The 21,883-nt window shown below is 34.4% G+C and overlaps 3 protein-coding genes across 6 annotated transcripts in view; all 3 read right to left on the bottom strand.

Annotated features, from left to right (window-relative positions):
• The window catches only part of ighd (immunoglobulin heavy constant delta), a 790,210-nt gene that overhangs the window by 502,750 nt on the left and 265,577 nt on the right, over window positions 1-21,883 (bottom strand). The window lies entirely within an intron of this gene.
• LOC307154331 (uncharacterized protein) overlaps window positions 1-21,883 on the bottom strand; it is a 780,250-nt gene that overhangs the window by 580,045 nt on the left and 178,322 nt on the right. The window lies entirely within an intron of this gene.
• Window positions 1-21,883, bottom strand: part of LOC307154345 (uncharacterized protein) — a 430,222-nt gene that overhangs the window by 394,858 nt on the left and 13,481 nt on the right. Inside the window, exon 3 of the mRNA XM_079864196.1 lies at window positions 15,686-15,986. Within this exon, the coding sequence (XP_079720322.1) occupies window positions 15,686-15,986 (301 nt within the window). The remainder of the gene's footprint in view (window positions 1-15,685; window positions 15,987-21,883) is intronic.

Genomic DNA, 21,883 nt, shown 5'->3' with positions numbered 1-21,883 from the left:
GATATTTTTATTCACAAATCAACTTTGTCTAACATAGTTTTACTGTAAATTGAGAAAATATCAATGCTGCCATATGGCAACGCTGTACCATATGGAAAATTAGGTATGTTTTAATATGGCAATGCTGTACCACAGTGGAACTGCAGTAATGTATTTCCCCATTGGGATTTTTTTTATAGATAGTAGCATCAACAATATGATTGCAGTTATGTATTTATTTGAAGTGTTTATTGTAGTATACTTGTATTTATGTATAAATAACAAAGTGATTTCTTCATTTCAGAAAATAAATACAGCAATATGATAGGGATTAAATGATAGGGATATTTGGTCTGCATGAGTTCCAAGTATATAAATCTATCAATTTATAAAAGAAATGTGCAATTAATTGAAAAAGAAAATCATAATTTTATAGAAAAACTACTTTTTTGACCATTTTCCAATGTGGTACAGTGTTGCCATATGGCAATGTTTCCCTAAGTACTACCCACTTATCAATCACTTAAGCAATTAAAGGAAGAGTACTGTCTATTTGATTGAATTAATAACTTTTTGGCCCGGAGTAACAGAGACAATATTGTATCAAATTCTGGAAATGATAAGTTGGATGAAAGAAAAATAATTCAAGTTAGAAACAAGTAATGAATGGGAGTAAAAAGATCAAAAACTGCAATCCCCACCATCAGTAAACTCTGTCCTTTCAATGTTGTGCAAATGATGACTGGATTTCAGATTCAAACAAGAAAGCATCTGAATTCAAAAACCAGAGAGAATTATAATAATAGTAAAAATATTAATCATAGCCTAACTGGTATTTTCTTTCTGTTGTTATTGTAGAGCTGCTTCAACAGATGCAGTCACTGTGACTCTCGAGCACAGTAATAAACAGCAGTGTCCTCTTCTCTCAGACTCTTGGCTTCAAGATACTGTGTACTTTGAGACACATCCTCACTCATGGTGAAGTGATTTTTCACAGAGTCTGCGTAAGTAAGATAATTAGAGCTAGAACTACTGCCGGAGTTTACTCCCCCAATCCACTCCAGAGCTTTCCCTGGCTTCTGTCTGATCCAGTGCATGTAGTGCTCTGTCATTGTAAAACCAGATATTTTACAGGAGATCTTCACTGTTTCTCCTGGTCTCTTTATCACAGCAGAGGACTGATCTAATCGAATTTCATCACCACTGATACCTGTGGCATAAAAGACATAAATCATATTAACAGTGAGCTTCTATCAATCAAAGTGCTGTTTGCTAGAATAACACAAATGTCAAAATTACCTTGTTGAGATACAATCATCATAAAGATGAAATGGCAAATGCTCCTTGACACCATTGTCGAAACTTTTGCTATATGTAAATGCTGCTCATATTATTTCACTGGACATTGAACAGTGAGCTGGATTTGTGTGTTATATATGGTAAAACAGCACATTTGCATAGTCTGCTTTCACATGCCCTTTATAATATGATTATTTATGAGAGGAGGGGGAGTTACTTAGTGCAGAATTGTTTATTGTGGACTCAAATTTAGCTGTTTGTGTGTAATTTAAACGATGTCAGTATGCTGGTTGTTGATTGTTTATCAGAATTTATGTGACAACACAATTATTAAACAATTATCTTATTATATTAAGTCTTCAGAAAAAGGTCATGTTTCATTTGTCACGTAACGTGAGTGTAGCCTTAGGAGGAGCTCATGACGAAGAAGAAATCAGAATCAGTATTTTGTCCGCGCAGGGGAAGCACAGGAGAAACAGGCAAATACATCCACTAAACATTGACTTAACGCATAGACGAGATCGGACAAGGCTGCTGGACAAAACACTGAAAGACACAGGGAGTATAGAACAAATGCTTGAGCTATATGAGATAATTAACTCTTTCCCTGTGAGTGTTTTTTTATTTAAGATGGCGCCAGCAATTATTATTATTTTTTTTATAATTTTCACAAAACTTTCGTGGCCCCCCAGAATATTTTGTTGTATGAATATCTGAACATGCAATAACCAAAAGAAAGAACAGAGCCTCTGCTTTTAAACAGAACAACGAATTTCATTTCAGGTCCATGCATCCTTTTTATCAACATTTGAATGAGACTATGTAGATCGGATTCATAACGATGATCAAAGATGGAGTAGCTCCATCAACAGCACCCGTCTATGACAGCACCCCTAATGCTTGCACAGTCCTACAGCTCGTCCTGGGACCTGGGTTGACATTTCATTCAGTAACATTGGGCAGTTTAATGTTGATGATCGCGTTATTTATATGCATCTGCCTACATTGTTTCTGCATCTTCCTCGCACGTGTTTTGATCAGTAATATTTCAGAAGATGTGTAATATTGTCCTCTACCGTATACTAGTGAAAACACTGTGACATTTCGGTAAATGGCGGGGAAAGAGTAATTAACAACAGGTGAAATGAATGAGAATGAAACAGACATGAACACTAGGACACAGGAACACAAAACATAATCCTTACAATTTTTAAGTAAGTGACTCCCTCTTGTGGAGCTCTGCTGCCATATAATATATTAGCAGCATTGTGATACATTTCTACAATACAATTTAGTACAGTTTTTTATTATTAATATAATTTATATTAATATAAGTTATAGTTATTGTTTAACCAAAAACATAACAACAAATAGTATTTATTTTCACAGACTCAAAATAATAATGTAATGTGTAATAACATTGAGGCTACTTAGTGTGTGTGTGTGTGTGGTAATGTGAATGATCATTAATCTTACAAGTTACTATAACATTATTGATCAAGTCATTTTATTAGTAGTTTTTGGGTTCACAGTACATATTAAAATTAATTAAAGATAACTTACAATTTTTTACCTTCATAAAAAGTCTTAATTTATTAGTAACAAATTACTCTATTCATTTTTGTAAATTTTTTAATTTACATTATCAAGTAAATTAATTGCTAACTATACACATTCTGAAATAAAAAACAGGTTAACACAGACAATTTAAAATTCAAGTTACTCTTTTATTAACAAACCAGAAAACATCAACAATAAATTGTTTGTCAAATGGAAATTCTCCAAAACAGTGCAAGGCCCTTGAGAAATGTTTGTTCAATGATTTACTACACTGCACATAATAACCTCATTAGCATACAGAAATCAAAGATATACATTTTTTACATCGTAAACTGCAATGTACTGGATTGTCGTACTGTACATTGGCAATCATACTTTAAAACACATCTGTAAGGTGTTTTCAAAAAAATAATTTCCTTTCTCTATGGTGTGCACTAAAAGTGCAACTGTTATTTTGCCACTAATGAAGAGGAGACCGAGTGGTACGTCATCAATGTCTGGTTCATCAGAATGTTCTACCTGAAGACAAGAACAGAGAACTGTTACTCTAAACTTCCAAAGGAGGACAGCTAATAAGTGACATATTTTTACATCTATTCCAAACCATTCTATCCCATACAATAACTACAATTATAAAAAATAATATATTAAAAACCTGGAACTAGAACTAGGATGACATCTGAATGCTAAGTGAGATTGTTGGTAACCAAACAGTGCAACACTTACATCCCATGTCTTGAAAAAGTTGGAGTTGCAGATAGGTGGGGAGAGCACGGAGGACGGCAGCTCGTCATACATGGATGTCCACGGTTTCCTTCAGTGTGAGAATAAAAGACTTGAGTATAAGAATATTGATTTAACATGGAATATAATCTACACAGCCACACGATATGCACCACACTAAAATGTCTGTAAATACAACCAAAATATTTCAAAATCCACTGCAGTTTCTATATCAGGCATCAAGAAGTGTAACCAACTGACCTGGTCATATATCCCGAAGAGCTGACTCAGTACTTCAGACCACTTTCCCTGTGCGAGCAGCTTTCTTTCTGAACAAGTTCTGAAGACGAGGAGCATGCTGGTCCAACACGTCCAACAATTGGTTCTTCAGGTTGACATTGTAAATTTAGTCAGATCTGCACAAATTAATAAGTGATTAAGCCAAGGTATATGTACACAGTGTACATTTGTGATCCTGTAGAAAAAAAAACTTGTACTGCAAAATAACATTTTATGTAAAGTTTAGAGTGTAAACCTGACACTGAAAAATAACCAAAAATAAATATTTGCTGTCAGTTTACTCACCCTTCGGCCATCCAACATGTAGGTTACTTGCTTTCTTCAGCAGAACACTAAAAATTATTCTTTAGTTTAACCTGTGGTCCTTGGTGATTTATAAAATGCAAGTCAATGGGTGCCACCACTTTGTGAGTCAAAAAGCAGATATAGACAACAGATTATAACATTATTACCAGGAAAAAAAGATTCTGAAGCTCAAGATTTCTGTCTCACAGTCACAGGTATTAATTTTGTGTTGCTTGTTTATGTTTTTTGACTCGTAAAAGTGGCGACACCCATTGACCTGCATTTTATGAATCACCAAGGACCATTAGTTCAGCTAAAAATCATCTTTAGTGTTTTACTGAAGAAAGAACGTCACATACATCGTGCATTGCCCGAGAGAGAGTAAATTAACGGCAAATGTTCAGTTTTGGGTCAACTATTCCTTTAAATATAAAACATTTTCAAGTGAACTAAGAAAAATATTTTTTACCTGTGACTCCATTTTAAAGGCAGGCCAGCGTTCCAGGATCTCACCAAAAGGTTAAGTTATCAGTGATGACCTCTTTGTGCCGTCTTCATTAACTCCTTTTAACAAAGATAGCAACAAATAGTTTTAATAAACTTTTGCACCAAATAATATTAATTCACATTTTTTTTATTATGCAATGAAAGTGTATTAAATTAAAAAAATGGACATAAACATACCAAACTTGCCACCTGCTTCACTTTTAGCCTGAAAAGAGAGATTGAGAAGTTAGTCAGGTAGTAATATTTTCCAAAATACTAGGAAAACTGTAACTTGTTACTTAATAGGCATTATGATCAGTCTGATCCCATAAAACATTTTTTTTATTTTTTGTTTTTTATATAACGTTAGCCTACTGTACAATGTGCTTTTTGAAATGTTACATTTTAAGTAAGAAAAAAATAAATGTCTATCCTAAAAAACACAAGCTTTAACGTTTAGGTATGGCTTGAGCAAGCTATTTTAATACATTTTATAAATATGTCCTTACAAAAATGTACAACACGTGGAACAAATTGCATCAAATTATTGTCAAACCTCTATGAAAACCACTAACGTTAGGCTACAGTTACTTTACGTCTACAGACCGCCATTTTGAGGTCATTCAAATTGTTGCCCGAAGCCGCGAAAACTTGTAAATGTGTGCACAACCGATGCAAAAACAGACTTTAATATATTTAAAAACAAAAAAAAAACTAACAGTTAAATACAGTTGCTTTATCAAGTAATATCCATATTAACGTTACCTTTAGTGAGACAGTAAATGACTCAAATCCTTATTCGCTTTGCAAATGCATAAAATACATTACGAAGACACTAAAACTATTTGCAGAAAATAAAACAGGGAACTTACCAGATTAGTTCGCCCAAAGAGAAGAGGAATAATGGTGGGCACTGGGCAGCACAATGAAGAAAAGCTTGTCACCAGCCGGTTCAGAAGCAGTTTCCTCACAGACAACACCGATCGAATTCAAATCCCGATCGAAAAACATCATATCCAACGCTCTTTTTATATATACGAGCAAGGTTTTTACAGCGTTGCAAACTTATTTTCATCCGAGGCGAGCAGCAAAAACATGGCGTCTTCGCGAACTTGCAACGCTAGTTGAAGGAGGAGGAGCACGTACGCACGTGCGCATGACGTCATACGAGATTATAGTAAAACTATTTGAGTGAACTGAAAAAAACAAATTAAAGCAATTGAGTGCTGTATACTTAAATTTTCACTTTCGTTCTAATTACACAGAAAATTAAAGGCAAATTAACTTTTTAATTATTTTGAGTAATTAGAACCCATTTTATTTATCAAAGTTGTACTGTTTGGTTTTACAGTGTAGGCTGCTAGGTAATTGCATCTGCCGGCCCAGACAAGTTAGTAAAGACATCGTTAAAATAGTCCAAGTGACTACAGTGGCTCAAACTTAAGTTAATCAAGCGAAGATAATTCTTTTTGTGCGAAAAAAAAAAAAAAAAACTTTATTCAACTATTCATTTTCTTCTGTGTGGGCCTCTGTGAGTTCACGAGAGCGCCACGGCCCATGCACAAAAACTGAGAAGAAGCATTGCTGAGCCTCCTCCGACCAGACAAAATCTGAGCCCTGTCTGATGCAAGAGACAGGAGAGCTAAGGGCAACATTATGCAGGCAATAATAGGATTAACAATACATGAGTCTTAATACATAAATAATACATAATACTTAATACTAATCCATCCATCTACTAGAAGGCCTATTTATGGCCTAAAATATTTATTTTGGCTTAAAACCGGACACAATCCATACATAAAAGATCATCAGGCAAGGGATAGTTTTTATTTTAGGGTGAAATATACTTTTAAGGGCCAGATTTACTAAATAGGGCAAATTAGCATGAGAGTGCTAAACCAACAAAGTGTCTGGTGGGAAAAACTTTTGTTAAGTGTGTCAGAGAGGTTCTGGGTTCTTTTTTTCTCATTAAAATCAAAGGTGTTCATCACCAGTGATTGTATATTAAGATGCATGGACATGTTTGTGTGCATTTTGTTTTTCTGATTTCACTGGAATGAATAGAATCTCCACAAAGGCGTTAAGCAATAGGTTGAAGCGCTCGTCTGTGTGAAGACTGTGCACAAGCATAAAGAATCTGATAACTGATAACAGCGGCAACAAACACTCAACATGGTTTAAAACACAACACATTCCAGCTCCATATCGCCAAAACGACTAATTGCTAATCAAATGGAGATTTTTCTTATGTATTAGGTACATCCGTGCCGCGAGATGTTTCAAAACATGGTGGAGAGAGTACTGACTCTGGCAAAAAGTAGTGGGGACATGTCTCACCTGCAAAGTACGCCTATGTCAGACAATTAAGCTATATTTGGTGCATTTCATTGATATGTTTTGTGCCTCCAATTCGAATGTAACATGTACAATAAAACACAACAATGCTCACTATACAGAGGATTTTTTTTTAGCCTACATCTCAAAAGTGGGTATACATGTTCTTTTTATTGGCAGTTTATCATTAGTTAAGACATATATATTGGCTACCTATGAACAATTCTTTCTATAGTATTGTATTTTGAACTAACACAATTTTACTGTAATTGCTCAGATGATATTTGTGATTTGTGAGAAAAGTAATTCATGTAAAAATGTTTTACTTGTTGCTTTGTAAAGCTCCAGTTGATTAAATTTAAATAAATACAGACACGCGTTTGTTTGTTGCATTCAGATTTTTGTACAGTACTGTAGTTGTATTTGTCACTGTGACTCTCTTGCACAATAATATACAGCAGTGTCTTCATTCTTCATATTATTCATCTGCAGATACATCTGTTTCTTGCTGTTGTCTCTGGAGATGGTGAACCGTCCCTGAACAGACTGAGAGTAGTATATAGTACCTCCAGATGAGATGTATGCCAGCCACTCCAGACCTCCTCCTGCAGCCTGTCTGATCCAGGCCAAGTGCTGGTCACCATTAAATCCAGAGGCTGTAGGTAAGTCTGTGAGATCCTCCAGGTTTAATAACCGCTGACTCAGACTCAGTCAGTGTCTGACACCAACAGACTGAAAAATGAACAGTTCAACATTAACATTTACAAGAGTACACATGAATATATGTCTGATTGTCAACAGGTTTTCAGGAGTACGGTGTACATTTTAGGACATCCTCAGACCTCAGACATATGAAGACAAGGCATCATGCCTCAGACTAAAAGGCTTCAGTCATTGGACAAAACGGCATCGCGCCTCAGACTGAAAAGCTTCAGGTCTCAGGAAAAACAATGTCAGGTGTCAGGTCTAGTACAATTAGGCATCAGACGAAACAGCCTCAGACAAAAAGGCATCGGACGAAACGGACTCAGACTAAAAGGCATCAGACATAAAGGCATCGGACGAAACGGACTCAGACTAAAAGGCATCAGACAAAACGGACTCAGACTAAAAGGCATCAAACATAAAGGCATCGGACGAAACGGACTCAAATGGAGTTTGGAGATTAGCATTGCCCCTCCCCATATGACGTCACATGTACGCGGTTCATAGCTCGAAAGAATGCTTAAACTCCATGATAGTTTGCCAACATACAAACTAGCTAGTTGAAATATGGCATCTAAGTTTTTAAATGTGCAAATAAAACTTGCAAAATGCATGTTCTCTTCTGTAAACAACTTAATTAGTGTAACATTTCAATAAAGCAGTGATTTTAACACTGTTTTAACATTTAATTATATATACATAGCATATATATATATATATATATATATATATATATATATATATATATATATATATATACAGTACAGGCCAAAATTTTTGAAACATATACAATTTTTTTTTTTTTTTTTACAAAAAAAGTTAACAACCCTATACAAATATGGGATACATGCTAGGACAGAGAGAACGTTTTTGAAAGAAGTTTCTTCTGCTCATCAAGCCTGCATTTATTTGATCAAAAATACAGAAAAGAAAAAAATTAATATTGTGATATATTATTACAATTTAAAATAATTGGTTATCAATTTATTATACTTTAAATTATCATTTATTTCAGTGATGCAAAGCTGAATTTTCAGGATCATTACTCCAGTCTATCACATAATCCTTTAGAAATCATTCTAATATGATGATTCATTATCAAAGTTGGAAACAGTTCAAATATTTATAACAGCTTAATATTTTTTCATAACCTGTGATACTTTTTTAGGATACTTTGTTGAATAAAACGTAAAAAATAAATAAAAATAAGTATAAAAAAAGAAGCAAATATTTTAAAAATATAAATCTTTTGTAACAACAATATACTGTACACTGGTCGGTAATTTGGGGTCAGTAATTTTTTTCTTTCTTTTTTGGAAATAAATCAATACTTTTATTCAGCAAGGATGTGTTAAATTGATAAAAAGTGATAGTAAAGAAGCAGGGGCGGATCACCCCAGTTGGCAGCAACGAATTAAATGTTATGGCCAATTTAACTGTGATTAAATTCAGTATATATACGTCTGCCATATGTTGCCACCCCTCAAAAATTCCTGCACCCCTCTCGCCACACCATAAATATTTTTCTAGATCCGCCCCTGTAAATAAGATTTATATTATTAGAAAACATTTTTTTTTTTTTTAATAAATGCAGTTCTTTTAAACCTTTTATTAATCAAATATTAGGCAGCAGAACTGTTTCCAACACTCATAATAAATCAGAATATTAGAATGATTTCTAAAGGATCATGTGACACTGAAGAATGGAGTAATAATGCTGAAAATTCAGCTTTGCATCACAGAAATAAATGATCATTTAAAGTATAATAAATTGAAAACCAATTATTTTAAATTGTAATAATATATCACAATATTACATTTTGATCAAATAAATGCAGGCTTGATGAGCAGAAGAAACTTCTTTCAAAAACATTAAAAATAGTAATGTTTCCAAACTTTTGGCCTGTACTGTATATATATATACACTAATTATGTTGAAGAGAACATGCATTTCGCGAGTGCATGTTTTAACATTTGATTAAAGCATATAATATATATAGCCTATATACACACATATATATATATATATATATATATATATATATATATATATATATATATATATACATATATATATACATATATATATATATATATATATGCTTTAATTAAATGTTACACTAATTATGCTGTATGCAAAAAGAACATGCATTGCACGAGTTTTATTTGCACGTTTAAAAAGTTAGATGACATATTTCAACTAGCTACACTGTAAAAAAAAATCCTAATTTTACAGAAAATAACTGTGATTTTTTTACGATCATTTTCTTTAATTTTAAATTGTACTCAAAACACTGTAAAATGACAAATAATATCTGTAAAATAAAAATTCAGCTGTTATTTTAGGTATTGTGACATTAATGACAAATTACAGTAATTCACACTTTTTATACAGAAAATTTATTGTATTTTTCATATAGTATTTTTTCTGTTTTCTTAAATTACATAAAATGTATGTAAAATTACAAATATAATCTGTAATTTAACAGAAAGAAAACAGTTAAATGATAAAATGGTCAAATGACTGTCAGCTCCCCAAAAAACTGTAAAACATCCTAAATTAAATAAACTGAAAAACACTGTTATTTTACAGGTATTTCCTGAATAATCACGATCATATACCTTCATTGTAAAAAAAATCGTAAAAAAAGGGTCAAATGACTGGCAGCTGCGGCTGCCAAACAAAAACCTTAAAATTAAAGTCAAATATGGTAATTTAAATAAACCGAAAAAACACTGTTATTTCACAGGTATTTCCTGCATTATTATGATCAAACACCTTCATTGTAAAAAAATCTTTAAAAAAGGGTCAAATGACTGGCAGCTGCGGCTGCCAAACAAAAACCCTAAAATTAAAGTAAAATATGCTAATTTAAATAAATTGTAAAAAACTTTAAAATAAATTTGATGTCACCATGATTGAGATTAGTGTCTGCTTTAGTTGGGCTCATGACTTCAATTTTTAACTTACGTTTTTCTCTGGCTGCTTTAACTGTGTATTTGATGCACATTTGTTATAGTAATAAATGTTGGAGAAAATTTCAGATGATTTTGGTCATTCTTTGATGATGTCATCATATGATGGCTTGATTCTCTGATATGACAGTCAAAAATATTAATATATTAGCTTAGATTACATGTAGATGCTTTATATTAAGTCTATAATGTCATAATTTCTCACATGCATATAATTTTTTACAATCGTAATAATTCAGGAAACAGCTGTAAAATAACAGTGTTTTTCTGTAAAACATTTAAGGAAAATTTCTGTAAAAGTTTTTTGCACTTCTAAAATAGGATATTTTACTTTATTTTTACGGTTTTTGTTTGACAGCCGCAGCTGACAGCTTTAAAATAAATTTGATATCACCATGATTGAGATCAGTGTCTGCTTTAGTTGGGCTCATGACCCGTGAGTTTTTAACATTAGTTTTCTCATGCTGCTTTAACTGTGTATTTAATACACATTTGTTATAGCAATAAATGCAGGAGAAATATCAGAAGATCTTGGTCATTCATCAGTGATGTTACAGTCATCGTGATGATCTGATTCACTGATATGACAGCCAAATCTCTGAATATATTATTTTAGATTACATAATATGTAGATGGAATTTAGCTTTATACAAAGTCTATAATATCATAATTTCTCACATGATCCTTGGCAACAATATTGTAATAATCTGAAATTTAAAAAGATATATATTATATGGAAAAAGTTTTGAGCTGGTTATTTTTTTTTGTAGTATAGACATCAAGAATCAACATATGAATCTCAACAATGGTGACAACCAACAAAGCTTTTTTGTGACTTTATAGTAGTTCAGATTTTTTTTCGTTGTCACCATTGTTGTGATTCATACACTGATTATTGATGTCTGAGTGAGTCTATATGATCCTGTTAAAACATTTTCTGTATAATGACATAAAATCTGAGTATCACAGCACTGCAGGATCTTCTATAGCAGTTTTATCATGCAAAAATTAACAACTAATATTTAATTACTTAATCAGATTTACACTTCAGGTGGTATCAATGAAGCAGGACACTACATGATGACTATTATCACTAAAAAGAGACCAACATCATCTGATCTGAGTTTCTCTTGGATTCCTACCATAACATGCATCAAAAACACACAGTTAAAGCAGCCAGAGAAAAACTTAAGTTAAACACTAAAAGGTCAAGAGCCCAACTAAAACAAACACTAATCTCCATCATGGTGACATCAAACTTTATTCTTTTCAATAAAGCTTCAACTTCTAAACCTCTGTTAATTCTCAATAAGAATGTTAGTATGAAAGAAATAAAGTCTGGATTGTAATAAGTGAAGATGCTGAGATCCTGATAGTGTTTAATGTTCTGTTTGGGTTTAAAGTGTTTCTGTATGGTGTGTTTCGTGTGTCACCGTTGTGTTGAAGAGTAGAGCCTGAGCTTCAGTCCAGGATGAGCAGAGAAACACTGATGATATGCTGCATGTTGCTGTATTTAACTGTGTAGTTGCTATTACAGTGATGTATAGTCACAGCAAATCATGCATATAATTAACTGCATGTTTTTCAGTAAAAAATCTGAAAAAATGTGAATTAACTGTGTTTTAACTGTGTGTTTCTGTTAAAAAAGATTAATGAAGATTTCTGTAAAAGTATTTTGCACTTATTTAAATTAGGATATTTTACATTAATTTTACGGTTTTTGTATGGTAGCCATTGCTGACAGTCATTTGACTGTTTTTTATGGGATTTTTTTACAATGAAGGCATTTGATCGTAATAATTCAGGAAATAGCTGTAAAATAACACTGTTTTTCCATAAAACATTTAAGGAAAATTTCTGTAAAAGTTTTTTGCACTTAATTTAAATTAGGATATTTTACTTTATTTTTACGGTTTTTGTTTGGCAGCCGTAGCTGACAGTCAATGACTGTTTTTTTACGATTTTATTTTTTACAGTGTAGCTTGTATGTTGGCAAACTATCATGAAGTAAAGCGTTTTTTTTTCTTTCTTTTTCTTTTATTGAATATGTATCAGATAACAAGCGGATATAAAGGACATATAACTTCTACAGGAATTAAATTATATCAAGTATGTAAAGCTTCACATATATAAAATAAATAAATAAATAAATAAAAGACATACACAGACATGCCTTTAAGTCTGATGCCTTTAAGTCTGATGCCTTTTGAGTCTGTTTCGTCTGATGCCTTTATGTCTGATTCCGTTTCGTCCGATGCCTTTATGTCTGATGCCTTTTTGTCTGAGGCTGTTTCGTCTGATGCCTAATTGTACTAGACCTGACACCTGACATTGTTTTTCCTGAGACCTGAAGCTTTTCAGTCTGAGGCGCGATGCCGTTTTGTCCAATGACTGAAGCCTTTTAGTCTGAGGCATGATGCCTTGTCTTCATATGTCTGAGGTCTGAGGATGTCCTAAAATGTACACCGTACTGGAGCCTTTCTTACATTCTGTGAGAGCAAACATGAAGATAAAACACAGTTTAGACACATTATCCATTGCCCCGTTATGAAAATAGGAACTTGATGCAGGGAAGTCATAAACAAGTTTTGTGTCTGTAGATGAATAGAGTGGGGGCTTTTAAAAGGGAGAAGGAGAAGTAGGTTTGCATAGGCTGCCCTCTAAAGGTACATTTACATTTACCATGTCCTTATTAACCTCTGTAACCATGTCTGCCTTTCATTTTATTGTTAATTCTTTTCTAGCTCATAATAATTGATTACATTATTCATTTGTAATTATTCCAAATCAAAATCGTGCAAAATTTTCATATTTTCCCCAATCTCACACACAAAGGCAAACAGCGGTTACTTTACTAATAATTGGAGTAACATGTTTTAGGTGTAAGCAGTAATAATAGAGATGAGATGGATGATTTTTTTTTTTTATATGCTTTAATGCTGATGTTCATGAATGAGAGTGCATGTCTCCAATTAGCATACATTATTGTACTGCACAGCAGTCTCTTGTGTCACTGTGTTTCTCGGGCACAGTAATAAACAGCAGTGTCCTCAGTCTGCAGATTTGTCATGTGCAGATACACCTGCATTTTACTGTTGTCTCTGGAGATGGTGAATCGTCCTTCAACGGTTTTAGAGTAATATTTGCTACTGCCGCTTGGAGCAGAAATATGTGAGATCCACTCGAGCCCTTTCCCTTCAGCCTGTCTTATCCATGAAATATCTGCATTACCAACTTCAATCCCAGAGAAAGTACAGGTCAGTTTATGTTCGTTCCCAGGTTTGATGACGACTGACTCAGACTCAGTCAGTGTCTGACCTTTGCACACTGTTAAAATAAAAGAAATGAGAATTTATGAGATGCTTGAGTTTTATCAATAAATTGAAAAACAGAGATGACTTGACATCAAAGAGATGAAAATTAATCAAATGTTTATGCACTGAAGTGCTTAAAAATAAATATTACTTACTTTCAATGGAGACTAGAAGGCTAATGAAACAACAAGTAATTCTGAGGACCATTTTTGCAGCAGTTTTTGTTAAAAATCTCAATGACAAAACACTGAAAATGAGATAAATATGAAGAGTTTATAAGGCAGAATGTACATTTTAATTTGCATAGCCCATCCTCCAGCAGATTTTATATCAAAGGTCAGACCAAAATAAATAAAAAAATCAACCCTAACTGGATTCATCTTACACTTTGTAATATTTACCACTACAGTAATTCACTTGAAAGTTTTATCTTTATGGAGATATAAAGATTAGTGTTCATCTTACTGTGGAAATGTATAGTACATTTAAAATAGAGTTGTCATGATTGAATATTGTTGAATCTCAATCAAATAATGTATGAATTATTTTCAGATTTATTTTGCAGATGCTTATGTATGGTGACTGTTCAGTACACTCACTGCAGGTTATGTGGCTGCAACGTGATCTCATGAGAATACGTGTGTATTTTTATGTAAAGTGTAGTTCTACCACACTTACATTTACTTACGTTTTATACACGCAGAAACGTATAATACTGACGTATTTACATCACTAAAACGTAAAATATGTATGTATAGACAGCACAAAAAGAAATTAAATTATTTACGTATGAACTATGCATATTAAAGTCGTGGCATTAATGTTTTGACTCTATTGCACTCAATTGTCTTATCAATTATGTTTTTAGTCACAGTTGTTAAATGCAGTTTGCTAATTTAAGAAATATTAACATTTCGCTCTGTTCGTGCCTTCTGCTGCAAACTCGTTCGGAGGATTAGCCAACATGGTGTTAAACAGGTAGTTTAACGCTACACTTTAAAACCTTAAAAATACCTTCTAGTTTTAAGAAATGGTTATGGGTAGGTTTGGGGGTAATGTTAGGAGTAGGATTAGTGACCTATATTTTAATGGTATATTGTTAATAAAGCTCCATTTCCCTACACATCTCAGTCCATTAATACGTTTTACACAGTTTATAAATTGGTATGTTTAGGTTTGGGATTAGGGTTAAGGGATTTTACATTTATCTATAAAATGGTAAAAGGGAAATTATACAGATATCTTTATGATATGAAAGATTTGTAACGTTTTGTACCTGTAAAATCGTAATAATGATATGTTTAAATGTTGCAGATACAGTACGTCCATAGCCTACATTTCAGCATCTATCCAAACGTACAAAAAGTATGTTTTCTATCTTTGAAATTTACATATTAATACCTGCTTATTAACAATGAGACCAGGCTGGTATCTCACTAACCGGCAATAGCTCTAGCTCTGAACTATAGCACCCGGTTCATGCTGGTGGAAAAGGGTAATCAATGATCAACCCTCCAAGCTTGGAATCTATTATCTTTATGACCTTACTTAATTACCAGCCTAGACTCATACTCTCATTTATTTGGGAAGCTGTACAGAAATATTAAGATATTTTAAACTACATCTCTAAACAAGTAATGTATTGAATTGTGGGGAAATTTGCAGTAATTGCTTCAGTGATCATGACAGTTTTTGTTCAGCCCTGCAGTCTTTTGTCTTACTGTGAATCTCTTGCACAGTAATAAACAGCTGTGTCTTCAGTCTTCAGGCTTTTCACCTCTAAATACAGCATGTTTTTACTGGTGTCTGTGGTGATGGAGAACTGGCCCTGTAGAGACTGAGCATAATATACAGTTGAGCCAGATATACGTCCAACCCACTCCAGTCCTCTCCCTGGTTTCTGACGGATCCAGCTGTACCAGCTGCCCATTGAGAGACCAGAGACACCGCAGGACAGAGTGACTGATTCTCCTGGTCTTTTCACCACAGAATCTGAGGAGGTCAAAGACTGACCACTAACACCTGAAAAACAGGAAAAAATAACGTTAATTTATTTTAAAACAGCACCATTAATTGAGAAGAATTGAGAGTTTCTCACATGAAATAATCAACAGCAGAACTCCATGCAGTAGCATTTCCATTATCACCCCAAAAACTTTAAAATGATGAGCAAAATATTTAATTGCACTGCAGCTGCAGGACACTGAGAATTTGGTTTTATAACAAGTACTTTTAGAGTTGTGTTACACTGACCCTCCCTAAATCAGGTAATTTGCATACCAAGGCAAAACATGGTAACTATGGCAAAACTGGAACTGAGAAAATGGATTCAAATATTCTTGACAGAAATCTGATGGATTTGATACAATATTCTTATTCTGTTTTCTTTGAATCTGAATATTTTTTGAGATAGTAAAGGCTTGCTGACATACATTTTATTGTATGTCTGTAATAATACCTTTCAAATTGCAATAAATCATCAAATCAACGTAAACACCGGACAGATAAAACAATATTTTGTTATTTTTCAGCAATGTTTTATATTTAATTAATTACTAATTCTGTCCAAGTGCGGAAATCAAAGTGAATAAATCAATCATTGGTGTGGGTGTAGAAAATGTTGGATGTTTTTATTATTTATTTATTTATTTTTTTAGCTTTTGGTATAGCTGTTAGTGTGTCTGTTAGTGTGCCTTTCCTTGGCCATTCAAAGAAAGTCAATGCATACAAAGTTGTTTTGGTTAGAATCATGCCTGCTATTCCAGAAACAAGAAATGTCTTTAAAAAAATAAAAAGATGAAATAATAAATAATAAATAAAATAATGAAAGCCATCACTGAATGAATTCTCCTGTACTCCAAGTGTAATTGTTAAGACATTAAGAAAGGGGACTCAGGTTCAAACCTCAACCCTACATACTGTATTGTCGTATACACTCTAAAAAGAGATGTGTTAAAAAACAACACACAAGATGTGTTGATGGAATTTGACACATGTTGTGTAGATTTTTAACACACAATGTGTGTTAAAATGTAACTCTGGAAACACTCTAAAAAGAGATGTGTTAAAAAACAACACACAGCATGTGTTGATGGTATTTTGACACATGTTGTGTAGATTTTTAACACACAATGTGTGTTAAAATGTAACTCTGGATAGAATAGCACTGGGTGGAGGAGAGTTTGTTTTTATGAAAAAAATTATAGGTATATTTTATATGGCATCCCATAAAATGCTCTAAAATAAATAAAGCAATATATTCAAATAAATAAATTAAATCTTAATTAATGAAAACTTAACGGGTGTTTTTTTTTTCCAGCCAATCACATCATGCCTCTTTTTCAATGTCTTTTTCAAATGCTGCTTTCACTTGTTATTAATAACCAGATTAACTTTATTTCTGTCAGACTCTACAGAAGCTCTTATTGAGAATTAACAGTTCCCTTTCGTGGTCACTCCGAGTTACGTCGGATGACGACGATTGGGGTTTCGCCTAGAAGCCTATCACCTTCGAGTATATAAAACGAGCCAATGGCAATGAAATGCCATGGGTCTGCGGAATTTGCATAGCGTAACTCCGCCCGCCGCAGGGGGTATATAAGGAAGTACGCTGCACAAATGCAGATATGTTTTCGCTTCGGAGCCGAGAACTTCTCCACTCCTGCAAGCCAAATATTCTGAGTTAGTCTTCTCTTACCTTCGAGACGAGCGAACTCTCCGGTTTTGGTGTGACGGCGATTTCAGCGAGTGCTCACTTCCCTGCTGATCTGTTCAGTGATCTGACAGTTAGTGTGTTTCTCCCTGTTCGCTTCAGCATCCGCGGAGTTTATCCTCTCACAAAAAGAGCATTGCACGTGGCACGTCTTTTTAAAGATGCCTCGCCCGTGCACTTCTGGTTGCGGTCGCGAGATATTTTTCTCTGATGGGCACGATCTCTGCTTGGCGTGTTTGGGCGTTGATCACGCTAAAGCAGCGTTCGTGGATGACTCATGTTCCCATTGCGGGAATATGACCATCTCCATGCTGCGGTCGAGACTCAATGAACTCGTCAGAGCGAGAGTCCCCCTACCCACACCCCGATCTACTGACTCCGAGAGGGCTAGTACTTCGGCTGGTGGCCGGGGTGACCTGAGGGTGACTGTGTGGGACATACCGCCGACACGTCCACGGTCCACACACCCCTCTTCAGCATCGGTACCCGCGAGTGTACAAACTGAGACCGCTGGTCCCTCTTCGGAGCCCCAGCGCGTCTCGTTTGGAGCTCCAGAGGAAGATACCATGTCGATCGCGGCATCACAAGGTGGGCGCCAGGGTTATTATAGTTTTGCATTTTTCATTAGTTTTTATTTTTATTTCGTTTTGACTTTTTGTTTTCAAATTCAGTTTAGTTTTAATTAGTTTTTAAAGTAGGTTTGCTAGTTTAGTTTAGTTTTTATTTTTTGAAAATGCTTAGTTTTAGTTTAGTTTTTATTAGTTTTAGTGTTAGTTTTAGTCTTTTTTTGTAATTTGGGTTATTTGTCAGGGGCAAGATTCAAAAAAGTCGGAAAAAGTATTGTGTAATAATAAAAACATAATACAATTTTAGAAAAAAATTCACACCCCATTGAAATTCCTTTACCTCTTACAAAATCCACACGCTGTACCAAAAATCTACACATCTTCTATACAGAATTCACACCCTATACAAATACCACAGCTGTACAATTTTCACACCCTATAGCCTACTAAATTTACCCTATGGGGAGAGTGGGGTGATTTGTGCCAGGGGGGGGGAAGTAGTTTCACCCCTTGTTTCTGGAAAACCATAGAAGAAATTGGTCATGTGACCACATAATTTTGAAAAGCAATCACTTTTACTCATCCTCCAAAGAAGAGAGACACATGGCATGAGAGTTAAGCACATTTTAGTGCAAAAAAACAGTTTTTTCCCTTTCAAAGTAAAATTTCTATGATTAAGGTTTTTTGATTGTAGTGTCTGAAAAATTATAGACAAGTTTGAAAACATTTCACACATGTTTTAGTGCTTTAGTAGGCTACACAATGAGTCTATACAGTTAGCATGATGTTAGCTCTTAACTGCTGGATCATGCTAGTTTTTCAAACTTGTGGGTCCGGGGTGATTTGTGCCAAAGGGCCTGGGTTAAGTTGTGCCAGATCCAGACCACCTAGACCTACATACTCACAGGGGATAATCTTGAGAAGTGAGGAGATGGGCATGCCTCATCATTGTTTGACTTAGGCCTTCCTGCTATTTGTTTAATTTAGCTAACACTGATTTCAGTTTTGAGTTTGCACTATGTTATTAAAGAGAAGTTTTATTCCGTTTTTAAGTGGCCTATGTCACAATAGTATGTTTAGAAATTAGCCTAGTCACTTTATTCTTATATGTTACATAATTGACAGACAGCGCTATGTCAACAGGCATCTACTGCCAAAGCCTTTTTGCCTGAAATGAGTCACAAATATCATATATTGTGTTGCTATGGTGCTCTAAATGGTTGCTAGGGCGTAGCTTGATAGCTTCACAATGATCCTGAGAGACTGATTGGTCGTCTGAGTAAAATGAGCCCGCCCCCTTGTCTCTATGACACTGTGATCCAGAGTTATGTTCAATACAAAATCCCTATGCAATTGACCATAGTAGGAAAAACGCATGCTATGGTTTTCCAGGGTGACAATATCTAAAATAAACCTTAAATGAGTAATTTTGTATTGAATTTGTCTTGCTTTCATATAGCATTACAGTTCATAACATTAAAATGTTCTGTTTTACTTCAGAAATCACTGGCACAATTTACCCCAATGTATTCCCCTAAAGGCACAACTTACCCCGCACCAGGGGCAAGTTGTGCCATGAGACCACTTTTTCCCCAAAAGCTATATTTCTGAAACTATATTTATTTCAGATCCAAAGTTATTGTTCTCAGGGATGCACCACATCCTGAAATATATGTACATCGTTAAGTTGAAGGAATTACTGCCATGGCCTCACTTTAAAGTCACTTTGAGTAAAAACTGGCACAACCCAGCAAACAGGGGACGTCCCCCGGACGTTTCGAACGTCCCCTTAGGTCCGCATTAGGTCCGCTTTGTAACGTTCCCGAGCGGACGTTCGGAGGACGTCCGCATTTGGTCAGCTTTGTAACGTTCCCGAGCGGACCTTCGGGGGACGTCCGCATTTGGTCCGCTTTATAACGTTCCCGAGAAGACCTTCGGAGGACGTCCGCATTTGGTCCGCTTTGTAACGTTCCCGAGAAGACCTTCGGAGGACGTCCGCATCTGGTCCGCTTTGTAACGTTCCCGAGCGGACCTTCGGAGGACGTCCGCATCTGGTCCGCTTTGTAACGTTCCCGAGAAGACCTTCGGAGGACGTCCGCATCTGGTCCGCTTTGTAACGTTCCCGAGAAGACCTTCGGAGGACGTCCGCATCTGGTCCGCTTTGTAACGTTCGCTGATGGACGTTCTGAGGACATTTGTCCGGGCCAGTTTGCGAACATCTCCCTCACCTGCCATTTCCATGACAACACAATCCAGTCGCCCATACCTTTGATTTGTATCATTAGACCGGACATCTTGCAACTCAGACAAACGAATGATTAAACTAAAATATAAACCCATATTGGATTTAAAAGGGGATTTGTTTATCCATTAAATTAACTGTGATAATGGATTTTATCTAAAAAACATGTTTTATTGTTTTGCAGATTTACGTTGTGTAGTTTTATAACTGCAAATAAACTATAGTAAAAATATTATTTAAATTAATTCTGAAATTAAGTTAATTTAAAAAAAATTAGGGCTGTCAAAAGATTAATCACGATTAATCGCATCCAAAAAAAAGTTTGTGTTTGCATAATATATGTGTGTGTACTGTGTATAATTATTTTGTATATATAAATACACACACATGCATGTCTATATTTAAGAAATATGTGCATACATATACTGTATATATTTATATATAATTTATATTATATATAAATATAATTTTTTTATATATAAATTACACATTTTTCTTAAATATATACAAGCATGTGTGTGTATTTATATATACAAATTTAATTATACACAGTACACACATATATTATGTAAACACAAACTTTTATTTTGGATGTGATTAATTAATCTTTTGACAGCCCTATAAAAAATGTTAGTGTTTTAAATGTAATGTTAAGATAATAACTTTCATGTTACTTATAACTTCTATCACTAATTAAAGATGTAATCAAATCACAAGTCTGTTTTCAGCCAATATAATTTAGCCTAAACATCAAAAACATGAGAGGTTGAATCTCAGGAGCTCTAAAATAATGCATCGACTTCACATGATGAATGCAGCCAAGGAAAATGTGAAGAATGGAAAAGCACATGCTGGAAAGAAAGTGGAAAATAACACAGGTAAGACAAATGTATCCTAATTTAGGCTACCTGTAAAAATGTTGGTCAGGAGATCGAAGGACTGGTTTTATTTATTTTAGGAAAAATATTATTCTAATTATTGCACTTAAGACTGATAGCACATTACATTTCAAATAACAAAAAAAGTGTCATATAGCTACACACTATAATTTTGGCAGAATGCCTTCCATAACACACTAGCATCTAAGCGAGTGACGTCATTCATTATGGCACGCAGCATGTATCCATGTATCCATGGCAACGCTCAGCTGCGTAGTGACAGTTAACGGTCCTCTTCAGACGCGGCCTTGTGTTTTCCCTTTCTTCTGTCTAAAAGGTATTTTTAATTTTTATATTAGTATACATTAGTTATCGTAACCACTATACATCATTACATATTATGAAAATTTGACCTTTTAAAACGTTTGCTGAAGTTGTCCGCCGTGTACCACTGCTAACCGTTATGCTAACACTACGAAACTAACGTTAAATGTAGCTGAAATGAGACGACGTTATATTTC

Source organism: Squalius cephalus (assembly GCF_949319135.1).
Source record: "Squalius cephalus genome assembly, chromosome: 1".
NCBI classification, from domain to species: Eukaryota; Metazoa; Chordata; class Actinopteri; order Cypriniformes; family Leuciscidae; genus Squalius; species Squalius cephalus.
Note: the sequence above shows the minus strand (reverse complement) of the source record. Positions and strands in the feature narration are given on the sequence as shown.